A 27859-nucleotide genomic window follows, 5' to 3' on the forward strand; every position below is an offset into this window, starting at 1 on the left:
GACTGCCTAGGGAGGGAGGCCTGGGAAGGAACTAACGTCGTTGACGCTTGGATCCCGAACTTGCAGCCTCAGAATCCGGTGACTTTCAACTGTATCAGCCTTCATCTGCCAAGACTGTGGCTGCTGCCGTCTCGCACTGGCTCACCCAGGAGAGAACGCTCACAGAAGAGCCTCCCGGAAAGGCAAGGCTATCCAGGAATTCAATTCTGCACTCTGGCTCCATTTCCATCCAGATCACACTGAACCTTGAAAAGGTCCTGACTCAGATTAGGCTCTTCCTGTGGGGTCACCCAGCATGGCCGCCCTGTGTGTGTGTGTGGGGGGGGGGGGGGGGGCAAGGAAGAGACCATGCCTGGAAGTTGTTTTCAAAAGGGGGAAGGGGGAAATGGGAATATTCAGGACACCCTGGGTCTCTGTACTACTCACAAAAGAACCTGACAGCCTTCGAAAATGTCTTAAAATATAGAAGTAAACTTGAAGCCATAATTACTGTGAAAGATTCAAGCAGTGCAGAAGTAGAGGGAAGGTATAACACACGGCCCACACCCCCAGTGCCTCTTGTGCTGACCCTGTGTCTGCGTCTCTCCAGGGCTATCTCTGTTTAACTACTTGCATATTAAAGGAGGATTATTTCTGGTTTGTTTTTGCATACACGATGCCGTGCTGTATGTATTGCTGGTCATCAGCTTGCTTTTCTCCTTTAAAACACATCTCGAGCATCTTTTCCAGGCAGTTTCCGGGATCTGCCCACTGTTTGCCCAGCATCAAATTGGATGGTGAATGAATGAATGAATGAATGAATGAATGAATGAATGAATATAGTTATATGCCAAATGGTAGAAATTTAGTTGTCTTCTATTTTTCTCTGTTAGAGATCCTGCTCACTGGAGATTCTTGCACATCTTTCTTTCACCCCACCCCCACTTCCCAATGCTGTGAATTCTTCACCTATAGATGCCATACTCCCGTATGAATCCCTTACAACATGTGTGTTTCTGGGCTAGCCTCCCACCCTGACTTCACACACTTCCGCAGACCTTCCTATGCAGGGCGGGAAAACGGACAGAGCTAACAAGGCCAGAGCCCGCGGTGTACAGAGCATTTCAAACACAACCTTCTAGACATCAAGGCCTCTGCTGCTTCCCCTTCCCCCCACCCCTCCGCCATGCTCACCTCCCACTCCGCCTCTGGCCAAGCTCATCTGGCTTGGACCCAGCCTTGTATTTTTAACACAAATCTGACCATATTTCCTCTGCTTAAAAGAATGCTCTACTACAGCCCTTGGAGACTACAGAAGAGGCGTCAAGTTCCTGGGCATGCAGAAAAGCTGTGTCACCCTGCGGCTCTGACCTCAGCCACCCCACCACCTACCAGTGCCTCACCTAGTCCTTAGAGCAAAATGAATCTCTTCCTCATGTCTAAATATTCCAGGATGCTCTCACACACATGCTTTTCTCCTTGGGGTTTGCCAAACTTTAAATTTCAATTCACACGCCACTCAGAGGGATCCTCCTGGAGTCTACAGACCTAAAGAGAGCTCGCTCATGCCACCTACCACAACACACCACCTTTGGGATCGTCACACATGAATTATCATTTATTTTTCTCAAGAAACTCAAGTGTTTAACCTGTCTGCCTCGGGGCCACCATCACTTAGTGTGGTACCTGGTAGAGCTGAGGAGTCGGATAGATTTTTTTTTTTAAGTGGACAGTCTAAGCTGGAGTTTTCCTCTTTTCCCACGTTTTTCCTTGAGTTTTAAGTCTTGAAGAGCAGCATCCTCCAGAGGCCCCAAAAGAGACATCCCATCTTCCCCTTTGAGTCCGCACTTCTGTATCCAGCAAGTCGTTAGTTCTGGACATTTTGCACACCCACCCTGCCCTCCACACTTACAGTGACATTGTTCCATCCTCTCACACACTCCTCCATGGAACAAACTTCCTGATTGCCTTCTTCACACTGGTTCCCCAGAAACAAAACAAACCACAATCTAATCTCGACTTGCTCATAATCTACTCTGGAGAACAGACCAAAAGAATGTCAAAAGTAATAAGTCATAAATCCCAAATAAGCACAATTGGTTGCTTGGGGGTTTAGCTTTTTTGTTCTTTTTTATAGTGTGTGTGTGTGTGTGTGTGTGTGTGTGTGTGTGTGTGTGTGTTTTGTGTGCCAGAGTGCTCATGTGGCGGTCAGAGGACCACTTGTAAGATCTCCTCCCACCAGCGCGGGTCCTGAGGATGGAACAGGATGCAGGCTCCCAGCAAGGGCCCTCACTTGCTGCATCATCTCACTAGCCCACAACGACTGTTTTGATTAGGGAAAAAAAAATGTGCTTTGGGAAGCTGGAAAGATGGCTCAATAGTTAAGAGCACTTGCTGTTCTTGTAAAGGACCTGAGTCGGGTTCCCAGCAGCCACAGGGAGGCTCACAACCATCTGTAACTGCAGCTCCAGGCAATCCGGTGCCTTCTTCTGGCCTCTGCAGGCACCAGGCACACCACACTCAGTGCATATACATACATGCAGGCCAAACACTCCTACATGTAAAGTAAGTACATCCAAAAAGCATTGTAAAGAAAGAAAAAGGAAAACGTGCTTTCAAGGTACATGTGGGGAATGACTTATCTCCTTTTGAAAGGGTATGGAGGGGTAGTCCAGGCTTATCAGGTAAAGGCACCAAGTCCAACGAGCTGAGTTCGAGCCCCTGAGAGAATCAACTTAGGGGACTTGTCCACACACAGTAAATAAGTAAACGTAAAACTGATGTAAGGAAAGGCCAGCGAAGTCCTCAAAGGACTCTGAGGCCTTCTAAGAGGACACCAGGGTCTCAGCATGCAGTTTGCCCCACCCCACCCAACTACACTAATGCCCAGCCACCGCTTAAAGACTCCTTAGCTGAGGAGTTTGATAGATTTTTTTTTTTTTAATGGATGGTCTAAGGTCTAAGTTGGAGTTTTCCTCTTTTCTCCAAACTCCCCATCCCTCCGTCTTACACAGAGGAAGGGTCAAAACTTATCCACATGAGCGTCAGGGCCTCACAGTCAGCCCTGTTCTACCTCCCATCTCTTAACTACGAGTCCCTGGTCCAGCCTCACCTTCACTCTGTGTCCACTGAGCAGTCCTCTCTCAAGACCTTTGTCCTCCAGGGCTAGGGTCCACCTTTGGACCAAACTTCACATAGAAAGAGGACACTCACCAGCCTGACATGTCACCTCACACGGGGATGGGGATGTCACTCACTGACCCACGAGGCTCCTCCCCTACCTGAAATATCTGTTCCCTCCACAGGCTAAGCCTATTATATTTTCTGGAAGCTTCCAAATTGTGATGCTCCATCAGCACCCCACCCCTCACTGCTCATGCAAGCACGTCTGCACTTATTTCGGGGGGGGGGGGCGCTAAGAACAGAAAGATAGCAACAGAAATAAAAGCATACGTGTTCCCACTGTGGCTTTTCATGGTTTCCATATCATTTTTATGAACTCCCCATTCAACTTCCCGTTTCCTTTGGTGGGAAGACAGTTTAGAGGTGCACATTCTCCTTTCAGGGCTGAGGGAAACTGAGGCTGCCTAGCTAGTGAACGGCAGAGAGGAACTAACAGTCAGTACGTTCCAGAAATAACTTGCTGTTTTTGAGTCATGTGCTCAGCCCGGGGAGCAGCATCTTACCACTGCAGAAATGGAATGGTTAAAATTGCAGCTGAGTGGCTTCCCTTCCTTCTCAAAGGAACAGCTCTGTGAAGAGTCCCGAATTTATTTTACAACCGCTGCTGCCGGGTGAGACAAAAGCAAGAACATCTGGAAGGAGAAGACTTGCGTCTGAGAGGGTGAGTAGGCAGCTGGCCATGTGAGGGCCTTCCCTCAGGCTGCTTCTCTCCACGGAGTCAGCATGTCGTGGCCCAGAGAGCCTTTTCTGAGAAGACTCTCAGAAGGTATGTGTGCCACCAGACAGCTGTTTTTATACAAAACTTACGGAGAATTCACCTGCTTCAGAAAATAATTTCCCCTCGGGACCTTAACAGCAACTTTAGTTCCTTTTAAAACAAATGTCTTCTAAATAAGGGAGGAACCAGGGGTAGGGCCCTGCTCTCAGGAGGCACCCCTCCACTCCGATGGGACGATCTTCGTGCTGCTAACACCCGGCTGCTGAAGTGTGACCTTCCTATTTTTAAAACCTGAGAGTCTGAACGACCTCCTCTCAGTTTTTCTTCCTCAACCTTGACTGGAAGTCACAGACAGCCCAGAAGATTAGTAACCAAATCTTCCAGATTTCATCATGAGACCTTGCGATGGTCAGCATCCCTCTCTCCCTCAGGACTGAGGATGGAGGCAACTACCCTGTGGGAAGACCCCTTCTAAAAGCAGCAACCCCAGGTTGAAGACCGCCAAGTCGAAGGCCTGTAGCCTCTGCTTGGAAGAGCATCCGGGGAGTGGAGGAGAGGAAGAGAAGAGAAGGTGAAGGGTAAAGACACCAGAGAAAACAGCAGCCTCCGTGTGCACAGAACTGTCTAACTATGAGGTGCTGCCCGCAACACTGTCTGCAAGAGCCCCAACCTCCTTTTGAGGTGGGAAATGCTAGCCCATTCCTCATGTGGCAGTTTCTGTGCGGAAACTGAGGGAAAAGCCTTTGGTGACTTGCCCAGGGTCCCAGAGTGACTCAATGGGAGACCAGCCCGCCAAGGGAGGTGCTATTTGTCTCCCAGGCCACAGAGCACCCTCCAGTGGCCACCTGCAGCGCACACCCACAGCATGGAGCCCCCAAACTACTCCTTCAGCCCCCTGTCCTGACCCCCAAGGCCACTTGAATGGAATTTAAACCACAGTAGTGAGGAGAACGTCAGCCTGGCCCCAGCTCTCAACAACTTCGTGAAAAACTGTGGTGGGTCAGCATCGGATCTCCAGGCCCTCGGTAAAACTAGCTGTCAGTCAGATTCTTTTTGTTTTGTGTGGTTTTTGTCAGTTAGAGTTTGAGGAAGTCACAGAGAACCTAAGATTTCATCCCACAGGACTGATTTCTTTTTCCTTTTTCTTTTTTCTAACCTACGCACCTCTGACTTTTTAAAGAGAATTTGTAATTTAAAACATATACAGCTTAGTGGTGGCTGCTTGCCTGGCATGCACAAGGCCCTGTTTCAACCACTTCTAAGCTCACGGTCCTGTCCTGGTGAGTCGTTCACACGTTGGAGAACACGATCACACCACCCATCTCTAGAGCTCTTCATCCTGCAAAATACGTTCTTCTCGCTGCCCCAGTTAGCAGCCACGGTTCCACTGCCTCTAGGAACTTGGCCCACTAGGGATGCCTTACGTGAGTGGAGTCACACACCATGTGTCCTCTGACACGGTTTATTTCCCTTAGCTTAATTCCCTCAAGGTCCATCCATGCTGCGGTGCATACCAGAATTTCCTTTCTTTTTGAGGCAGAATAATAATCCACCCGAGGCATATTCCACGTGTATTTGTCCACTCCTCCAGCTATGGGGTCCTTGGGCTGCTTCTATCTATCAGCTACTGTCACTCAAACTTCTATGAGCACGGAGATGCTGGCCTGGACTTTCGTTTCCCCCTCAAACTTACCCCCTCTCTTCTCTGCTGCTAGAGGGAACTTACAGATATGTCTGAAGCATTCACAGGCACGATCTGTAGCCCTATCCATATGCCAGGATCAGGCACTCCATTGTAGCATCATCTGGCCTGGGAGAAAAGTCCCTAACCCTGGGTGACAACACTCGGGCTTCCACTGCTGCAGAGACTCAGCCAAACCAGATTAAGAGCCGCCGATCTCCTCAGCAGCCCCGAGACTGCTGCAGAAGCTCCCGGTGTCGGCCGGGAAGCCAGACACCAAGAACCAGTGTCTAGACTGGTATACACTTCTGTGAGCCTGGACATGGGGCAAAGCCACCCCACTCTTGACGTCACAGCATTCAACTTGCTATAAAGCCCACAGATGGAGGTTTTACACACACACACACACACACACACACACACACACGCAAGAACCCTTGCTAAAAGTGAGCAGACATTGTGTCCAAAGGCTGTTAAAGATGCTTACCTCATTTCCGTAATTCAAACACCTAAAAGGATTTCAGGTGTGAGAAGCCAGAGTGTTGGAGGCAGTCCTCACTCACACACCACTCTCTAACATGCCCTTCTCCCATGCCCTTGACTGAAGTCTGTACTGTGCCTGCCACGTTAACCGATAGCAGGGCACGCGCACTCACCGGCAGGGTGTGTCCCTCGGGTTGGTTCTCACAGCAGACACTGCCCAGCTGCCTCGAGCCTTCACATTGAAGGGGAGCGCTCAGTCCCTCAGGAGTTCCTGGAGGCAGAGGGGGACAGAAAACCCAGGCCACACCCCTGCTCAAAGCTGATCCATGCCTACGCTCCACTTCCTGCCCAAGTCACGTTCAGCTGCAAAAGGTACTTACACTTCATGTTAAAAATAAAGAAAGCAGCCTGAGGTAGTAGGAAGTCAGCGCACCTCTGCCTGAGTCAACCAATCAAAGTACAGCCCTCACGCAAAACAAACTCTTCAGAGGGCTGCAGCAGAGCCTCCTCCCGGGAGTCCCGGGAGAAAAAGGAGAATCTGAGGGTGTGCTAAGTTCCCACTCCTGGTGGCTGGGAAGCCCATCTGCTTGAAGATGCTCCTAGGGGGAAGCAGGTGCTCAGTTAAAGGAGACCACAGCCTGCAAGAGGGAAGTGTTACCACAAGGGAGAGAACAGAGATCGTTACAAGTTGCCCACAGGACCTTGGGCTTGGAGAAGAATTCTACCCTTGATTCACAAAGCCAGAAGTCCCAACAAGTAGTGAATTCCTTTGGGGTAGGGGGAGCAGGGGGCGTGGCTCTCGTCACCGCTGTCCTGCATGGAATGGATGACTGCTTCTCTAACTGGGGAGACCTCTGAGCCCAGACCTCTACAGCACAGCAGTCCGCTGCTCCACAGCGAGCAGACGCCCCATTTTGTTTCCTGAATCTGGGGTGTTTCAGAGCAATGCAAGCAAACTGTACAGCAGCCCACCAGACGACATCCCTAACAGTGACGTTCAAGGACATAGCCAGGGAGACAAGCTGAGCTTAGAACACAAGAGCTGGTACTGGGGATGTAAGGCGGCCTGTCTTTCACCCGAGAGATGGAGATTAGAACCCAGGTCCCCGAGTCTGTACAGCAAACACCCTCACCCACGAGTCATCGCTCCAGCCCTTTATTTATAATGTTTTTTGAAATGCAGCCTTTGTATGTATCCGAGGTTGGCCTTGAACACGCTATGGCCAGGCTGGCCTTGAACTCAGTCCTTCTCCCTTGGCCTCCCCAGTGCTGAGATTAAAGGTGTGAACTACCTTGCCCAGCCTCGAAAGCTATTTACTCTCTTCGATACAAGAATCGAAGTGACTGTTGGTCATCGATGCCCTGGTGAGATTATCAAGATGGGCCCAGGAGGTGGGATATAAAATCTTGGTTTGTGAGCCATTGAGACGGCTTAGCAGGTAAAGGCACCTGAGGCCGGGACTGATAACCTGAGTTTGACTCCTTGGACCCATATGTGGAAGGAGAGAACCCACTCCTGCAAGCTGTCTCTGACCCCCACACTTGTGTCCTGACACATGTGTACCCACATACACCCATATACACATACACATGCACACACACACACATATGCACATACACACAAATAAATAAGCAAATGTAATAGACGTTTTAATAAGAAACCTGATTTGTGTCCATCCCTGAGTCAATAGCATTTCTGCAGAGGATGGGACCAAGTGAGAAGCATCAAATCATTTCTCCAAAAAAAGATGGTTGTGGGTGACAAGATCGCTCAACAGGTAAAGCTACTCACTGCCAAGCTGATGGCTTGAGTTCTGTCCACAGGACCAACCAAACGGAAGGAGAGAACCGGCTCCTTCAAGCTGTCCTCTGACCCCACACTTGTGTCCTGTCACGTGTGTACCCACATACACACATATACACATACACATGCACACACACACAAACATATGCATGCACGTACACACACTACATTTTAATTTTTTTTTTGAGTGGACAGTGCCTGGGAAGGACACTAAGGTTATCTGACCTCCTCCACACGTGTATGTGCACACTCTCACACAGATGCACATACATGCACAAAAATGATGGCGTCTGTTCAGTGGTCAGACTAGAATGTGATTGGTGGAGACTTTGGTGTCTTAATTCCTGGAGTCATCATAGAAAACTCGATTCTCAGTTGTCTTTGTTAAGGAGCCACCATCCTACGGTCCCTTTACAGCATCTGATCTAGAGAAAGCTCGGCTGCGTTTGCCCACAGTGGCACATTTCAGCTGCCCTGACTGTAGGTAGGGCTGAGAAAGAAGTTGGTCTCGCTTAGGTGACTTGTTACCCACTGGAAGGAGAAACAGTTACAGTGTCACCCACTCCAAACTGAGTTCTGCCTAGAAGAGGAAGGGGCAGGGCAGCAGCTTGCATGGGAAGAGGCCCCAGACTCCTTCTGCAGCCCCATAAGAACCAATCAAACAAGAAAAAAAGAGAGAGGACCGCAGTCTCGAAGTGGTCTGGAAGCCAACACCCCACAAATGCTGTTGAGTCCTGAGCAGAGCAGGGTGGCAAGGCCTCCTTCCTTTTCCTCTTCTGCCTGGTCTACCCCAAGGCTACTTCTGCCTTTTCAAAGCCTTTTTGGTGACACTGGGGTCTGTGCCATCAGGAAGTGGCCCAGAAGGGCGTAGGCGTGTGGGGATAGATCCTCACCACAGAGGGAGGACAACGTGCAGGTAGGTATCACGCACATGGAGCCCTCGAAGCGCAGGACACTCGAAGGCCAGAAATGCTGCCTCCCTCCATCTACAGGACCAGCCGACACCAGTCTTTGCTGATGTTTCCTGAGTGAGCTAAAACTGTATAGCGCAGTGGGGACAAAGTCATGCACCTATGCTTTGCTTTCCTTCCGTGTAAATGGAGCAGTAATCTGACCACCTAATGAAGACATCGGGAGAATGAATTAGCACATGCAGGGCTGGGGCTGCAGCTCAGTGGTAGAGTGCTAGCCTACCTGTGCAAGATCCCGGGTTCAATCCTTAGCATCACACAATAAAGACGCTTTTAAACATGCTTTCAAAATAAACACGGGTGCTTGTAACAGCATCTGATCTCTGTTAAATGCCCAGTCAATGGCTATTATCATTTGACTACAAATTCATTCATTCTTTTTGTGTGCATGTGGTTTGATAATCAAACCTCAGCCTCCCTCCCTTCCCAATTCAAAAGCTTTAACTGATCGACAGTCTCCCCATGTAGCTTAGACTAGCCTTGAACTCATGATCCTTGTGCTTCAACCCTAAGTGTTTTAATATTTATTTATTACGTGTGTGTGTGTGTGTGTGTGTGTGTGTGTGTGTGTGTGTGTACATGCATGCCATGCCGTGTGAGTGGGTCAGAGGATAACTTTTGGCCATCAGTTCTCTCCTTCCTCCTTGCTGAGGATCTCTTTTGTTGTTTCTGCTGTTTACTACATACACCAGGCTAGCTGGCCAGCAATTCCAGGCTATTCTCCTGTCTCCGCCTCCCATCTCCACTGTAAGAGTGCTGGGATTACAGATGTGAGCCACAACATCTGGATTTTTATGAGGGCTCCAGGGGTCAAACTCAGGTTGTCAGACTTGCATGGCAGGCACTTTTCCCAGCAGCCATCTCAGCAGCCCTCTTTTGGTTTTTTGAGATCTGTGTATCCCAGTCTGGCCCCCTCCTGCCTCAGCATCCTAGACCCAGAGACCATGAGTGTCTGACACCACACCTGACTCCAATACAATTTTTAATGGAGACTGGATTACTCCGTCCAACTGCGGCAAAGCCCAACACCTAGAAAACACTGACAAGTTGCAGAGACATCAGAACAGGGTGTTATGGAACACACCTTTAATCCCAGCACTCAGGAGGCAGAGGCAGGAAGGAGACTGTGAGGCAGAGACTAGTAGGTCTACATGTCGAGTTCCAGGCCAGCTAGTGCTACATAGTAAGACCAGGTTTCTAAAGCAAAACGACTTTGCGGAGACCAGCAAAACTACTCTCCCAGTCAACAGTAGGAATGTGTGTGCTCATCACACACAGGCTGAGCCATAGGAGAGATGGCTGAGCTGTTTAGAGTAGCTGTTGCTTATGCAGATGACCTGGGTTCAATTCCTACTACCTGTATGGCAGCTCACACAATCTGATGCTCTTCTCTGACCCCCATGAGCACCAGACATGCACATACTGAACATACACACATACCTACCTACCTACCTACCTACCTACCTACCTATATACATGCAGGCAAAACATTCAGACATATACAATAAAAAAATTAACTCAATTATTAATTACTATATACTGTCACACACAGGCTGTTTGGTTAAGGTTTAGAAAAAAAATTTTTTTTCTCTCTTCCCCACCCTCGAAGACAGAGTTTCTCTGTGTAGCCCTGGCTGTCCTGGAACTCACTATGTAGACCAGGTTGGCCTCAAACTCAGAGATCCTCCTGCCTCTGCCTCCTGAGGGGAGAAAATCATTTCTAGGCCATCATGAAGCCACAACTTGAGAAAACAAATGGCCTCTTCCAGCGAGGGACTGTTGGACAGACCCTAATGTGGGAAGGTCTGGCCTTCCAAAGATCAGCCAGCCTTTCTCAGGATTATAGGCCTCCTGAGCAACATAGGGCAGAAGGGATGATCCTCCAGGGCCCTCTCTCCTTTCCTCTTTGTAAGATGTCAGCTACTGAATCCACGGTCCTACTGTACAGTGTCTGATGTACCCAGAGCTCACTCAGTGCCTTGTTTGGTCTTTTTTTTTTTTTTTTTTTTTTTCGTTTTTCGAGACAGGGTTTCTCTGTGTAGCTTTGCGCCTTTCCTGGAACTCACTTGGTAGCCCAGGCTGGCCTCGAACTCACAGAGATCTGCCTGGCTCTGCCTCCGAGTGCTGGGATTAAAGGCGTGCGCCACCACCGCCCGGCTGGTTTGTTTGGTCTTGCAGGCATTCTCCTCAAGAGATTGTGACTACGTAACCCAAATAAGTTAGCATTTGAGAACCATACCTACAGTGGGAGTAATGCATAGCTTTAACATACCACTGTTGACTCTGGAAGTCCTGCCTTTCCCAGAAGCCATAGTTCTCAAAGAGCCCCAAGGGAAATGTGAGGTGACCTATGCCAGTACTCCATATATTCCTAGGAAAAGATGCTATGAACAAAAAGATACAAGGACTGTGGGCCACTAATACAGGAACCGAGATGAGCACAGAGAATTATGGGGGATGTTGCACATGCAACATGAAGCCTTGACAACCTGGACCGATGACATCGCCTAGTAAGTGACCATATCTGAACACCGGCCACATTGTTTAGAAACATAGGCTCCAAGGCTCACCCCAGCATCCTTTGCTGATCTGATGGCCAAAATGCTACAGAAGCTTTTCTTGAGCTCCACACCACCTCACCCCACAAGAAGGTCCCAAGTTACCATGCCCCTCTCCCCCACCCCATCCCAAGACACGTTCAAGTCCTAACTTCCTATATCTGTGAACACTATTTGGAAAGAGTCTCTGTAAGTCATCCAGGTAAGATGCCGCCATGTGGTCTTGAGTGGGCCCTGAATGCAATGGCCACCATCTTTACAAGAAAGGGGAGAGAGGCTGGGTGGTGGTAGTGGTGCATGCCTTTAATCCCAGCACTCGGGAGGCAGAGGCAGCTGGATCTCTCTGTAAGTTTGAAGCCAGTCTGGTCTACAGAGTGAGTTCCAGGCCAGCCAGGACTACACAGAGAAACCCTGTCTCGAAAAACAAACAAAAATCAAGAAAAGAAAGGAGAGAGGGAGATTCAGAGGTGCAGGGTAAAGGCCATGTGGAGACAGGCTGAGCTCAGAGTGATGCAGCCGTTAAGCCAAGAACACACCAGAAGTTAGCAAGCAGCAAGGATCATTAGCACCTTCAAGGGAGCATGGCCCCAACTATACCTTGAAATTGGGACTTGTAGCCTACAGGACTGAGAGAGAAGAAGTTTCTGTTCTTTTCAGTAGCCTACAGGACTGAGAGAGAAGAAGTTTCTGTTCTTTTCAGTTATTTGGTTTGTAGCCATGTGCTATGGCAGGTCTAGAAAGTGCACACACCTTTCAGTTCCCCAGAGAGCATCCCATGGCATTTACTCACCTCAGAGCAGCTCCCACTACAGATGGGAAGCCCTGAGCAGGCCTGTGGCGTGACTCCAGTGCCTGAAGCTTTAGCGGCTACTGTGTGTGTATTGCAACACCACTTGTGCCCACCCACGTAGAGGCTGTGCAGTGGGCATGATTATTAACACAGGCTCTACAACAAAGCAAGTTTCGTGGTAAAAACCATCACATTATTTCCCATAAGCATGTGAAGGGAAAAGGCTATGAATCTGTGCTTTTGATTTGTGAGTGGTAGATAATTATCAATGTAATAGTGAAACATCCTTCATGAAGTTAAAAATATCTACTGCCATCCGATGAGATTACAGTAACAGCAAGGCTCTCTACCGCATGCCATGTGTGTAGAGATGAGCTGGACAGGGTGACTGCCCCTAAGACAGTATGAGAGGTGGTCCACTAAGGGAATGGAGACCACATTAACTAGGGGGCTCCATTGATCCTGCTCCCACCATATCAAAGAAGTTTTACCCAAACAACATCCACCTGTAGCCATTCCAGACACTTGAACTGTTCTCTGCAGTTAACAGTGGTTATGTAGCAGGGACTGTAGATTTGTTATGGTTTTTTACTGGTGGGATGCCCCTTCAGTGTTGGAGCACTCCTTCAACATGAGTCTCAAATGCAGGCCTCCACTTATGTAGCACCTCCTCTGGGAAGGCTACTTGGATTAAATCTGCTTTGGGGTTGCATGTGGCACAGATATGGGGTGAATTACATTCAAAGGGCTATGGTACCAACCCGTTGCAGAACCTATATCCAGCTCCCATTTTCCTCAGCTCTACTGTGCCGCTTTCTTCCTTAGAACATTCTCGTGTTTTCTACTGCCTGCAAATCAAATTCAGCTTCCTAGCTCTTGGCTCTTCTCTTTACCATCCTCCGCTTTGGTCAGACCACCATCTTGTGCTTCCTTAGCTTTCTGCTCCTCCGATCGGCACAGGCCTTTGCTTCTGACTCAACCTTCCCGACTGGAAACCCAAGCCTGTCCACCAACCACGCACCAAGGAAACAGTCCAACACTGTTTTCAGGAACTGGGGGTCACTGTGGTTGTGTTCTGGAGTCCCAGCAGCCGAGCAGCATGCTCCAACTTCTCTTTTTGTACGAACTCTTGCTAGTATGTTACCTCATGTGAAATCCTTTGTGTCAGCTTCCCAGCAATCCAAAGTAAATACCAGCAATACAGGGTGAAAAAAAATCATTGCATTTATTTATTTTGTGTGTGTGTGTGTGTGTGTGTGTGTGTGTGTGTGGTTGCTCATGTGTCAGTGTGCTTATGGACATCGGAGGACAACATGTGAGGCCCAGGGCTCAAATTCAGGCTTGGTGGCAAGTGTCTTTACCCGATGAGCCACTTGACAGCCCTAGTGATATAATTTTTAAATTGTACAATGAAAACACTGAACAGCTCACCCATCTGCCTACTCAGTGAACAAGGAATAGACAAGGAGGCAAAACATAAAATTGCTAACTCTTGGCAGTGCTCAGTCCTGGGTGGGTAAAACAGGTAGCAATAAAGATCGACCCATCAGCAAGAATAATTGGTGTTATTTGCTTTGAAAAGGAGAGAGTTTTGAAAATGAAGGGGATCTCCACATGCTCATCTAACAGGAAACACAAGCTTCTCTCAAATTTCCCATCAAAGCATGGTCTCCTAGCAACAGCCACTGAAAGGTAAAGCTTTCAAGATTTCGATTTTACTATCTGTTATGTATTCTTTGTGACTCAATCTTCAAGGGTATGAAATGTCAAACTTGAGATTAAATTTCCACTAACCGAAATGCAATTTATTAAAGGAATTTCTCCAATTGTTGAAACAACAGGAAGGTTCTCACTCAGTCTACTAAAGAACTATTAAAATTCTGGCCAAAGTCTTTGAAAATTTAACTGGTAAAAGATTAAAAGCTGAAAGTGAAGTTACATTAATGAGCAATTTGGGGTTTAAAGTAACTTTTAATACAAAATCTACTTGCTGATCAATCTTTTTTTTTCCCCTTGCACACGTCACTGGAAATATCACCCAAGACTGGTTCACCTACTGTGGTGAGAGGCAGAAGGTTCTCAGCAGGCACAAGGCCCTCAGTTCAATGCCAGCATGAAAGGAAAACAGTTGAGTTCACCTAAAATCTACAGAGGCCAAGTCTGAGACAGGAAATATGGCCACTTCAGCTATATAAGCGGTAGTAACATAAACCCAAGCCTGCCAAGGTATTTCACAAATGCTGATCAGAAGTCACAATTAATTAAAACCACCTGGTGAGGCTGTGTGCAGCGGTGCACACCCTTAATGCTAGCACTCAGAAGGCAGAGACAGGCAGATCTCTATCAATTCAAGGCCAAAGGCCTGGTCTATAGTGAGTTCCAGGCCAGCCAAGGATACAAAGTAAGACTGTCTCAAACAAACAAACAAACAAAAATCACCTGGTGAAGTAGCTGGGAACTGGGCTCAGTTGGTAGAGGGTTTGCCACACAAAATGGGCATGGTGATACACATTTATAATCCCAGCTCTCTGGAGGTTGGCACAGGAGGATCACAAGTTCAGTTATACTCAGCCATTCAGAGTTCAAAGCTAGGCTGGGTTACAAATGATTCTTGTCTCCATAAATTAAAAAAAAAAGCTGGAGAGATGGCTCAGCAGTTAAGAGCTGGCTGCTCTTCCAGAGGACCTGGGTTCAATTCCCAGCACCCACATGGCAGTTCACAACTGCCTGTACCTCCTGTTCCAGAGGATCTGACACCCTTACACAGACATACTTGCAAGCAAAACACCAATGCACATAAAATAAAATTATTTAAAAATAACAATAAAAGTAATCACCTGGTGAAAACCACAGCTTCTCAAAGGAAATCCTTGTATATTATCTTTGGGAATGTAAATTATTACAGCCACTACGGAACACAGCAGAGATATTTGGGAGGAAAATCCTTGAAGATAGTACTGCTATGATCCAGCAATCTAACAGGTTTAAATTGGTATGCTGAAGGGCTGTCTGTGCTCCTAGCTTGCTGCCACATTAGTTACAACAGTTCAGACATAGAATAGATCTATTTAGCTAACACTATAACATACAGAGAAAATATGTCATATATACATAACAGGCCAATACTGTTTATCCTTTAGGAGGGAAACTCACTTGCAACAACATGGATGAATTGGGAAGACATTAACACTGAGTGATATAAGCCAGGCACAGAAAGATAAATTCTATGTGACCTCATTTTTTATGGGAAGGGAGTCTATAAAAGTTGAATTCAAGAATGAAACAATTGGCAGGCCAATGTGGTTTGAATAAAAATGGTCCCCATAGGCCCATAAGGAGTGGCACTATCAGAAAGTGTGGCCTTGTTGGAGGAAGTGTGTCACTGGGGGTGGGCTTTGAGGTCTCAGATGCTCAAGCCAGGCCCAGTGTGGCACTCTTTCTTCCTGCTTGGTTCCTTCTCCAGCACCATGTCTACCTGCATGCCACCATGCTTCCCACCACGGCAATAATGGACTAAACCTCTGAATTGTATGCCAGTCCTAATTAAATGCTTTCCTTAGTAAGAGTTGCCATGGTCACGGTATTTCTTCACAGCAACAGAACATTGACTAAGACAAGGAATAAAGGAGATTTGGGTCAAAGAGTGTGTGTTTTTTCCTAGATGAAAGGGAGAAATGTCTGAGAAGTACTGTAGAGAGTGCAAGCTACAGTTAATAATAATGGAGATTCCAAAATCCCTGAGAGCAGACTTTGGCCAGAGGAAAGAAAAAAAAAAAAGTGAGCTAATAAATGTTTGTAAATGGATTTACTTGTCCCAGAATATGAACATATATAAAAACATATTACACACCCATAAGTATATAAAATTACTGTCAAATGTGTAGGAAAATAAAACAGCTTCTCATAATTTGCAATAAAGGATCTTTTTTTCCTTGAAATGTTTGGTGCATACATTGTTACCATTTCAATATTAGAGAGCTATTAAATCAAGTCTCAGTTGTCAGTAGGTGACTTCACACTGTTCCCAGCTTGTCTTTTGCTCATTTTTCCAGACCACATTTTAGAATCATCTGTGAACTGGGCAGTGGTGGTGCACGCCTTTAATCCCAGCACTTGGGAGGCAGAGTCAAGCAGATCTCTGTGAGTTTGAGGCCAGCCTGGGCTACAGAGTGAGTTCCAGGACAGGTTCCAAAACTACACAGAGAAACCTTGTCTCAAAAAACAAACAAAAAAAAAAAAAAACCCCAAACCCAAAACAAAACAACAAAGAATCATCTGTGCAAGCAATACTTACAGTTGTCTATAGAGGATAGCTCTGTTTATTAATCTCTGTGTTTACATGCATGCACAATTTTGTACATGTATGTAGAGGTGAGAGGTCAACGTCAGGTGTCTTCCTCAAGCATAGTTCTCGAGAAAAAGGTTTCTCACTAACCCTAGAGCTTCACCTGTTCTTGCCTCCCCAGTGCTGGGATCTAAGCATGCACTGTTGGCCTGGTTATGTGGTCCTGAGGATCTGAACTCAGTCTTATGCCTGTGAAGCAGACACTACTAATGGAGCCATCTCCCTGTCAGGACGCTAGCCTCTTATGTAACTAAGCCTCTTCTATTGGTGGTCAAGAATATGCACAACACTAAAGCAACAACCGCTCCAAGCTGCATGTGGACTGATATTCTCTGCTGGCTACCCCTGCTCCCATACAAATCCACATACCAGGGAAATTAAGCAATTACAGTTGCAAATGCATTGAAAACTCAAACCATATGGCCAGACAGTGCCAGGCCCAGATGAAGATGTTCACAGTGACATTGCTTAGATAGCAAAAACCAACAAACAACTCAAAAGCCCATCAACAGAGCAATAGATCAACTGCATCATATTCATTAAAACTACATAACAATACAAAGAATCAACTCTTTAAAAAGTCACAGAAATAAACATACATTGTGTCATTTATATAAAATTCAAAACCATATAAGATTAACAGCAGGGCAAACACAACTCAGAATGATAATCCCTGGAGGGAGAAGGGACACATGGAACTTCCACAGCAAGGGACACTTTATCTCTTACACTCTGGCGGGTGCACAACTGACTATGTTTTATGTCTTATGTACAAGTTTATGGACTTCTGTGGTATGAAATGCTTCATTTAAAAAGACTGAAAATATGAAAGATGTTAAATATGAACACTACCATGTATGCATAACAGTAAAATTTGTATAAAAAGTACACACAGAAAACGCCCCGCTCTCTCCCAGTGCCCCACACCATCAGTGTTAACCTGAAGGCTAAACTGCTACCGTGGAAACGCAGTTAGCTGTGCCAGCAGGAACTCTGGGAGCGTCTGTGAGTGCTCCAGTCAGGCGGGAGCAGACCTGCTAGCCATCTGCCTCCTCCTCTGCCCTGTTCATCTGTACTTAGATTTCTCTTTGTCTTTGGACTTCTTTGGACTTCTGCTTCGGTCTCTCTTTCTACTCCTTTCCCTTTCATAAGGATCTGTTTGGTACTTGGGTTTGTGGCTGTTGCTATAGTGACCGTCCCTTTCTCGAGATCGGCTACGACTGCGGTTCTGACGTCGGTCTCTTTTTTCACTCTTCTGTTTCTCCCAACAGCTTTCTTCATCTTCATAGTGGCCAAAACCCATTTCCCTGTAGATATCCTATCAAAGAAATGCAGTTGTAAAGTCAATCAGTAAAATAATCATCTATGAGCACTGTCAATTGATGAAGCCTAGAAAAATCTGCCGATGAAACAACTCAGATTAATTTGATTTTTATTTTCTGTGCCCAGGTGTTTCGTCTGTATGTATGTCTGTGAGAGTGTTGGATCTCCTGGAATTGGCGTTACAGTCACAGACAGTTGTGAGCAGCCATATGCTGCTATAAATTGAGACCCACTTTGCCTACCCAGCAGGCAAGCTGCAGTTAAATACTACTCAGCTTCCTGTAACCTAGTAAAACCCAAACTTCAACAATACAAAACCACCTATGGAATTAAGGTATAAGAGGAAAAAATTAAACAGATGATTCTCTGAACTGAATAGCAACAACGTGAAGAAGCCAGTTAGAGCACCTTAGGAAACTGGCCTCTGCCAGCAAACAGCAGCACACAGGAACATCTGAGCTACACCCACAACCTAACCTGTGCTCAAGTTCCGGTTAGTAATTATGTCTTCAGACTAAAACAGAAAGCATCCATGCTGAGCTTTCTTATAAAGAAGAAGAAATTAATATAGCTATACTGTCAAATCAAAATATAAAACCCAAAAAACTTACTTTAATGTCCTTATGGGGAAAAGGTTAGAAAATGATAATTCAGAATCTAACACTTTTATAGTTACAAACACTATTATTTTAAAACTTAAAGGGTATGTGTGGGTGTCGGAGGACAACTGCCAGTAGCTGTTCTTTCCTCCACATTGCTGAGACGGAGTCTGCTCTCCTGTCACTTCTGCTAGGCTGGAGTAGTGTGTTCCCACACTGGTCCTTAAGCTTCTGGGAGACTTTACTGTTTCTGCTTTCCATGTCAACACAGGGGTGAGGACATTACAGATATGTAGCCCCACAGCAAGTTTTGTCTTTTTTCTTTTTAAAGGGAGGTTCCGGAGACTGAACTCACGTCATTAGATTTGCATGGCAAGTGTTTTTTACCTGCTGAGCCATCTCCTCACCCCTTAAAATTCTTTTAAAACTGCTAACAGCATTTCTGCCTTTTTACTGCATGTCAAAAGAAAAAGACTGCCACTGTAAAGTTTTAAGTCATCAGAAAGTAGGGGATAGGGAGATGGCTCAGGATAAGGTGCCTACATACCATACAGGGGCCTGAGTTCAGATCCACAGCTCCCAGATGAAAACTTAGACAAGGTGACCTGTGTCTGTAACCCCAGCACTGTGGGAGCAGTGACCAACAGATCCCTAGAGAGTCCTGGTCAGTGAGTTTAGCCAATCAGTGGGCTCTAAGCTCAGGTAGAGATGCTGTCTCAAAGAAAATAGTATGGAGGACAACAAACGAAGACACTTAACTAGAACCTCTGGCCTACACACGCACACACACACACACACACACACACACACACACACATACACACACCACAGATATATACTTGCACACAAATATATGCACAAAAACATAAATACAAAATTTAAAATACCCCCTCTAAAGTAGGATAAAAAGGTTCCTAACACTGGGGAGGAAATGATCTTAAAACATATCCAGTCTTTGCATTTCTTTAAACTTTAGGCTGAAGATGATACCCCAACATTGTGGAGAAATCTCAGGTGACTGTCCAGGCAGCTGGCTGTTTCTGTCAACTCACATTTTTTTTGGAAGCCGCTTGCTTGCACTTCCTATTTTACTAGGCAATATTATTTCCTTCTTGGGTCTCTGAGGGAGTTGAAGATTAGATAAGATAGTTATAATTAGTTGAAGATTAGATAGTTATAGTTATAGTTTTCCTTGTTAAGAATTTCAGAAAAGAAACTAAAGAGGTGTAAGTATATAAATCTGAAAGACATTATAAGACAGTTCTCTGTTAGTAATACAAGTTAGGATAAAAAGTGAATCAGGTACATTTTGGACTTACCAAATTAGGATAGATAATGGAATATTTTCTCTGAGTTGTCAAATGCAAATGGATTAGACACTGTTGAGGTATTTATTGCTTGTATATATTGTATATAGTTATTGTACTTATTGTATATATTTTTTATATTAGTTATAACTTTTTTCTTTTTATTAGAATAAAAAGGGGAAATGTGGTGATACTTTATTTGTGCTCAAATGTGATATTTTATTTGTATGTTATTAAATAAAGTTGCCTGGAGATCATCTCAAACACAACATTTATCTCAGACCTGGATTCACAGAAGATACATAAGCACAGGTTTGAACACCCATAGCTAAAAGCAACATGGGCTTTGAAGGCTTTAGTAGAAAACATGTTAAACATCCATAGGAATGTGATATGACGACTATTTTAAAAGACTGGGGTGATCTAGAACTAAATTAACAGAAATTAAGAGAAAGGAGGTAGGCTATGGAGATGGCTTAGAGGGAATGGCCTGTAAGCCTAGCAGTGTGGGGTGGCAGAGACAGGAAGATTGCTCAGATTTGTTGGCTACCAGTCCAGCTGTAGGTCTGGAAAGAGGCCCTGACATAAAGGACTGGGTGGAGAGTGATGAAGTCTCCTTTAGCCTCCAGAGCATATACCCTGCATATACACGCGTACAGGTACTAACACACACACACACACACACACACACACACACACACACACACACACACAGAGGGAGAGAGAGAGAGAGAGAGAGAGAGAGAGAGAGAGAGAGAGAGAGAGAGAGAGAACACTATTAAATGAAGACAATACATCATCACCGCCGGGCGGTGGTAGTGCACGCCTTTAATCCCAGCACTGGGGAGGGAGAGGCAGGTGGATCTCTGTGAGTTCGAGGCCAGCCTGGGATATAGAGTGAGAGCCAGGACAGGCTCCAAAACTACACAGAGAAACCCTGCCTCAAAAAACAAAACAAAACAAAACAACAACAACAAAATCACCTACAAGAGAAAGAAAAAAGGGGATAGGATGGGGTTCAAGTTACACTTTGTATGTGTACTACTCTGTAGGTTTTTCCTTCAAAAAAAAGCCAAAACCTCAGAGCCTCACTATATTGCTCAGCCTGGCTTCAAACTCTTGGCCTTCCTGCTCAGATTCCCAAGCATTACAACTGTAGATGTGTGCTACCACAGTGTTCAGTTAGATTTTATTTTTGAACCTTATTGTTTTAAGAACTACAAACCATTTAATCTCAGCACTTGGGAGGCAGAAGCAAAGGCAGGTGAGTTTGAAGCCAGCCTGGTTTACATAATGAGTTCTAGGCCAGTTAGGGCTACACAGTGAGATCCTGTCTCAAAACAAAGCAAGCCACAAAATAAAACTATAAATGAGAAAAAATGTTTTGTGCAATCCATTAACCTGAAATGGAAACCGAGACAACCTGCCTGCAGTAGGAACCAGCTCATGTCCTAGCCACAGGAGAGCTACCGTCAGTGACTGTAAAGCAGCGGCACCTTGACAGCGCCAGTGGAAGCAATAAGGCCAGCCAGAACAGAAAATGTTTGCACACTTGCCCACATTTATTGTAACAGCCTGTCCGTCTGGGAAGCATTATCTCCTTTGTCAAAGAAGGAAACTGTGACTCAAAGTTAACGTGCCAAGGTCGCGTCAATGGCAAGCAGTACAGAGATGTCCCCTTAACTCTCGGAACGGCAGCGCCTTCACTCTGCTCGCCCTAGCCCGTCTCTCCATCTCTGTCTCTTGCTTTGCACGTTCACACCCCCGTGTTCCCTGCCTTCTCACCTTAGTCTACTGAAATCGTTCTCACTCACCAGGATCGTCCCAAATGACCGACGTGAGGTAAAATAAAAGCAGGGGCTATGATGGAACGGCTTTTTTTTTTTTTTTTTTTTTTTTTTTTTTTAAATTTAACAAAGAGCCAAAACAGGCTAGAAATCATTTCTTTTCATTACCATTGTTTTAGGAAATGTGCTGTTCAGGACAGTTTTGAGGTGATATTTAATTATGAGTGCTATTTCTATTTTAAATCTACATTGTGGAAATACATAATAACTGAAATTATTCTGAAAACAATATTGCTATCCTGTGGGATACATTCTTTAAAGCTAAAGCCCATTATCCTGGGTGCCCATTCTATAGCTCAGAGCAAGGAATTACTGTTCAAAACTACCCCTTACTCCTAAATTACACCACCAATATGCACTGTACAAAAGGACAGGATACTGATTTCTCCATGTGTAAGCCCGAGGTCAGAAATACCTGATTAGGATTTTTGATTGGCATGTATTCTTCATCTTCCTTTTCTTCAGAGCAGTGACGTGTTTTCTTTTTGTGTTTTTTACTTGCGTGTGAGTGGCTTGATTTAGAGTCTTCTGCCTGCTCATCTAGTATAAGATCATATTTTGCACTGAAGCATTAAATTAAGGACAAATAGAATAAATAATGGAAGCAACTTAAATATAGTAAACAGAGGAAGCCATAAAGCCAACTGTAACTTAAAGCAAATAACATCCCAAAGCACAGAATACCTTTTTAAAAAATACATTTCTAAAACAAGTAACACAGTCTTCATTACAGTCAAGAGAAATGGAAGAGATCCTGGCATCTGCCAGCTAATAACCACCAGGCAAAAATTGTAAGTAGGATAGAAATCAAAATATATTTGTCAATAGTATAAAAAAAAAAAAAACCTAATTTAGAAACTGAGGGATGTCATCAACTAGAAAAACTAAAGGTATTATGAGCTCCAATGCCAGACGCTCTTTAGATAGAAGGGACACCGCATGATTCTTCTCAGGTCAGTCAGGGGAGACTCTAGCAGTAAACAGTCATGATGCAGAAAGCCTTGTAAGAATTTATAGCAACTAAAACAAAGTTACATGAAAACAGATATACATATTAGAACCATTTTTAATTATCAGAAAATGAGAACAATATTTAATAATATATAATAAAATACATTTTAGTATCATAGCATGATGTACTATAAAAGGAGTTACTAATAATTATTTTTAAAGGCTAGGAAGGCCTATATGAAAATTAAAAGTGAAAAAAAGCTTAAGTCAAAATACTGTATGGTTGATCCCAGGACTTAGGAGACAAAGCTGGCAGATTCTGTGAGTTTGCGTATGTAGCAAATTCCAGGGCAGCAGAGCTACATAGTGAGACTCTGTCTCAAAACAAACAAGCAAACCAAACCACATAGACAAGAGGAACGGCTCAGTAGTTCAGAGTCCTAGCTGCTCTTCTAGAGGACCTAAGTTCTGTCCCAGCACCCCTGTCAACTGGATTACAACTGCCTATAGCTCCAGCTCCAGAGATCCAACACCCTCTCTGGTCTCTTCAGGTACCCACGTTCATACATGCACATACCTATCCATAGGCACGCACACATAACACATAATTTAAAAAAACAACTTTTTAAAAAAACATTCATAAACATTAATACTTGTAATCCCAGCTACTCAGAAAGATGAGGCAAAAAAAGATTAGTCTGAGACTAGCCCAGGGTTCAAAGTAGGCCCTGCCTAGGGAAAGAGTGGGACCCTGCACACATAATAGAGTAATTTTAACTTCAAACTCTGTGAAAGATAAAGTCTTGAAAGGAAAAAATATAAAAAGCACCATTTGTGTATGTGACAGAAGTGAGCAAATCTTTTCTAATTTCATATAAAATGGTACTTAAATTTTCATTTTAATTGGAGCCAAGGGTGTAGCTCTGTGGTAGCAAGCTTGCCATCATGCAGAAAGCCCTGGGTTTGATCCTAGCACAACAATAATAGTAATAATAATTAATAGTAATAATAATGTTTTAGATCAGAAATAATCAATTTCTCTAGTGTAATATAAAGCTTTAGAATAAAAGAAAGCATAAACTGGGCATGGTGGCACACGCCTTTAATCTGAGCACTTGGGAGGCAGAGGCAGGCGGATCTCTGTGAGTTTGAAACCAGCTTGGTCTATATAGTGAGCTCTAGGACAGCCATATAGTGAGACCCTGTCTCAAAAAGTAAACTAAGAGAAGGCATAAACCTAGTGTACAAATAATCTCTAAACTGCTCTCTGAAGGTTGACTTCTGGAGTGTGAGGAATATGAGGAAGCCTAGCACAAAGTGCTACTTTAGTTACATCTGGGACTAGAGTCAACATGGACATGTCCTTTAAGGACCAGAATCTAATGTCTGTTTCCTTTTTTTAAATGTTTGTTTTCATAGTGACACAGCTTAGGCTTTCCCTGTACATATCCCACATACACATACAATCAAAAAGTTAACAATATCCTTTCTAGCTTTCCACAAGACAGCCGGAGATGGACCGCCAGTCCCGTTATTACTTCATTATCTACAATTTCTTTACTCTTTTATATTATGTCTGATTATTTCCAGTGTTCTTCAAACTAAAGGTCATAATTCAACGATGAGATGTAGAATTTATGGTTCATAACTCACAATTTTGGAAGTCACATAGAATAAGAAATAAAGAATAGCACCTTAAAAAATACTGTTAGTTGGGGTGTAGCTCAGTGGTAGAGCAATTGTCTCATATGTGCAAAGTCCTGGTTCAACCCCCAGCACTGTCAGAAAAAAAAAGACAAAACTTGTGAGATTTTGTTTCAGTTGTGTGTGAGGGGCATGTGTATGAAAAGGAGGATATATGATTGCACTACGTAAGACGTACACTTGATTTTTTTAAGATGAGGTTCTTTGTAAGTCACCAAGCCTAATCCTGAACTAGGCTCAAACAATCCTGTCTGAACTTCATGCTTGCACCCCACCCTCCTAAACTTTCTAAATGATGGGTAAAGAAAATAGTAGCAAGGATTGGAATAAGCGCAATTAGTAGAGTGGTTACCTAGCATTCATTAAAATATTCTGGTACTACAAACTTTAAAATAATACATTGACTTCCTTATAGTCAGAACAACCTCCATGGTAAACATCTCTGCGTTATGCTCTGTAGCTACATTTCCTTTATTTGTCCTCTACACTCCCCTTCTTAGTGGTTAGCCTAAACTTAACCTCACAGATGTCAAGGTAACATTTGCACATATTCATCTATGCCTTTTATGATTCCAAGCTTTAATCACATGCCTTCTAATATCCTTTTTTAAGGACCGACCTCAGCTTGTTGGTCTGGCTGCCTGCAAAGCCTCTTAGGTTGATGCTGTCAGCTCTCTTCAGACTCTAACACATCATAATGTTTTGTGCAGACAGGCAACACAATTTAAAGCATGAATATCTAAAGGCCAACCTGATACTCATCTCTGCTTGATGAATACTTGGAGAAGACATGCCTACGTAACACAGGAAAAGAGAACTCCTTTCCATCAACAGAAACTAGGAAACAAAGATGCCATTTACCAGACAGGATTGCCAAAGAAATGACCTTTGCAATGTGTAGAGTGATAGATTTATAAAGGGAAAATCAGTCAAACAAATAAAAATGACATAATGTGAACAGCATGTTTCACTGCTTTTTAACTTGTCTCAACGTAAAACTTGGAAGAACCTGAATTACATGGTCAAGTCAATAGATTTGTTTTTAATCCTGTAAATGTCAACTCTTGCACTGAACAGGAAGGAGCCATAAACAAAGTTTTAGCAAATCTTTGTTGCTAAAATGACAAGGTATTATGCAGAAAAAAAAGCAATCTAATTATGTGACAAAGAACTACAAGATTTTGTTATCTAGCTAAGGAAATTAAATACAGGAGAAGGAATAACACAAAACATTAGTATATGTAAAAATAACAAATTTACCTGAAGATCATTTGAGAACACTGGGTAAGTAGGAAGGTATTTAATGTAAGAGTAGGAGGCTATTTAGGCTTAAGTTTCTTTCAAACCTAACTTTCTCCATAATACCAAGTATAATGAAAAAGCCAAGTCTACAGGAGACACTGGAAAGCTGTGACCTTCACAAATGATCCACACAGTGGAAGAATGTGCACACGATTCTTGTAAAGGATACTCCTGTTTGGGCTTTACTTTTTCTTTCAGAACCAAATTGGATGGTTTATCCTGTTCCTTTTCATACTCCTTGAAATCACTCTTGGTATATTTCCCACCTATTTATTAAGAGGGAAAAAGAATTAGTATCACATAAGAAACACTAGCAAGCTTATAAATCACAAAGGGCTGCACAAGGCACACACTGAGAAGCAGAAAAAAGTGAAGAAGGACAAAAGAACACAGCAAACCTGTGTCTGCTGTTAGTTTAGTTCAAAGTGCATGTTCAATTTTCTCGGTGGTCATATGCTGCCATCTACCGACATATATGAATATTACAACATCCAAATCAAACACCTGTACTACACTGTTCAAGCAAACAGTGCATCAAGCCAGCAGCTAACACTACACCTAAACAGACATGTAATTTCCCCCATGAAACTGTAACTATAATATGTAAAAAACACAAGCGGCCAGTCTGGCAAAGAATACAGGGATGGACACCATGCTAATTTCCACCATTACTTTATCAAGAGCAAGTCAAAAATCATTCTGGTGAGACTGGTGAGCCAAGCTGGAACAGGTTTCTCCTTCAACCGCAAGAGAAGCTGACTCTTCAGCATTACGATCCAACTGTGAACTAAAAAGTTCTCTTTGTGGAACAGAGGGAAGTCTATGCCCTCTAAGCAGTGGACTGAGAATGAATTTGATGTATAAACGAGAAGACAAAGAGGGAGGCACTGGTTGGGAACCCTGCAGTGTGTGCTGAGGAAACACACAGCATGGCTTCTGGTGAGGTGAGGGCCATTGTGAAGGGACAGTGGGGAGAGAGAAAGTTCTTCATAGAGACCAGATACTTATCTGGGTTTTTATAGGCCTTAATAAAAAAAAAAAATCAAAAAATCCATTCATGTTCACAAAGCACTCAAAAGAGCACCAATCATGTATTTCAACAGCAGGGAGGAATCCCAGGAGAAACGGAGAGCACAGGACCATGATCCAAGTCACTTCTCCTATCAGAGATCCCAGCTTCCAGGGGCCTTCCAGCTGCCAACTCAGGTAACTGATTTCTCCCTCTTCTAAAGCCTACCACCTGCCACAGTCCAACTTATTTCTTATTTTTAAATGCAGTGAAATCATGGGAAACAAGTTACAAATGGTATAGAAAAAGTAATCTTGAGGCTGGAGTGATCACTCCATGGTTAAGAGCACTGTTCTTGCAGAGGACCTGGGTTCAACTCCTAGAACCCCCATGATGGCTCATAACTCTCTGTAATTCCAGTTCCAGAAAATCTAATACTCTGGTCTCTGCTGGCACCAGGCATACACATGGTGCACATACATATGTACAGGCAAAATATTCAGACATATAAAATAGAAATAAATAAATCTTTTAACAAAGAAGAAAAGGTGATCTTCATTTGCCTGGTAAAATTTAGCATTACATGTGAATAACTACCAAAGGGAAACCTTTGTTGTTGTTGCTGTTTTGTTTTTCTGAAACAGAGCCTTAACTATGTAGCCCTGGCTGGCCTGGAAGTGGCTATGTGAACTCATCTGGCCTTGAACTCACAAAGATCCACCTGACTCTGCCTCCCCAACACTCAACCCTAAGTGAGACCTTTTAAAAACAGGGTTAAAAAATGATTTTTAAAACTCAGCTAGAAGCCGGGCGGTGGTGGCACAAGCCTTTAATCCCAGCACTCCGGAGGCAGAGCCAGGTCTATCTCTGTGAGTTCGAGGCCAGCCTGGTCTACAGAGTGAGATCCAGGAAAGGCACAAAGCTACACAGAGAAACCCTGTCTTGAAAAACAAAAAACAAAAAACAAATAAAAAAAAAACCTCAGCTAGGAATATAGTTCAACGACAGACACATATTTAGCATCTGTGGGACTCCGATGCCCAATCCTTGGCACATATGCACATGCACACACATACACAAAGTTCACAAGATAAAAACTTCACAACTAGGGTGGGGAGTCAACACTTAGAATCTTAACCCAGAAGACTGAAGCAGGAGGACACTAAGTTTGAGGCAAACCTAGACTCCATAGCAAAACTATGTCTCAAAAAATTTTTAATTAAATTTAACTTAAAAATTTAATAATATTAAAAAAATTTAATAATAAAATAAAAAATAAACTCTGATCCAGCATATAACAGATCC

General features: G+C 44.2%; 1 protein-coding gene across 1 annotated transcript in view; it reads right to left on the reverse strand.

The window, feature by feature from the left end:
• Window positions 1-15957: 15957 nt before the first annotated feature.
• Ppil4 (peptidylprolyl isomerase like 4) overlaps window positions 15958-27859 on the reverse strand; it is a 32865-nt gene continuing 20963 nt past the window's right edge. Inside the window, exons 11-13 of the mRNA XM_059272768.1 lie at window positions 25715-25811; window positions 22004-22151; window positions 15958-17830 (exon numbers count right to left, since the gene is read on the reverse strand). Coding sequence (XP_059128751.1) covers window positions 17579-17830; window positions 22004-22151; window positions 25715-25811 — 497 coding nt within the window. The 3' untranslated portion in view covers window positions 15958-17578. The remainder of the gene's footprint in view (window positions 17831-22003; window positions 22152-25714; window positions 25812-27859) is intronic.

The sequence above is a fragment of the Peromyscus eremicus genome, chromosome 8b (assembly GCF_949786415.1).
Source record: "Peromyscus eremicus chromosome 8b, PerEre_H2_v1, whole genome shotgun sequence".
NCBI lineage: Eukaryota > Metazoa > Chordata > Mammalia > Rodentia > Cricetidae > Peromyscus > Peromyscus eremicus.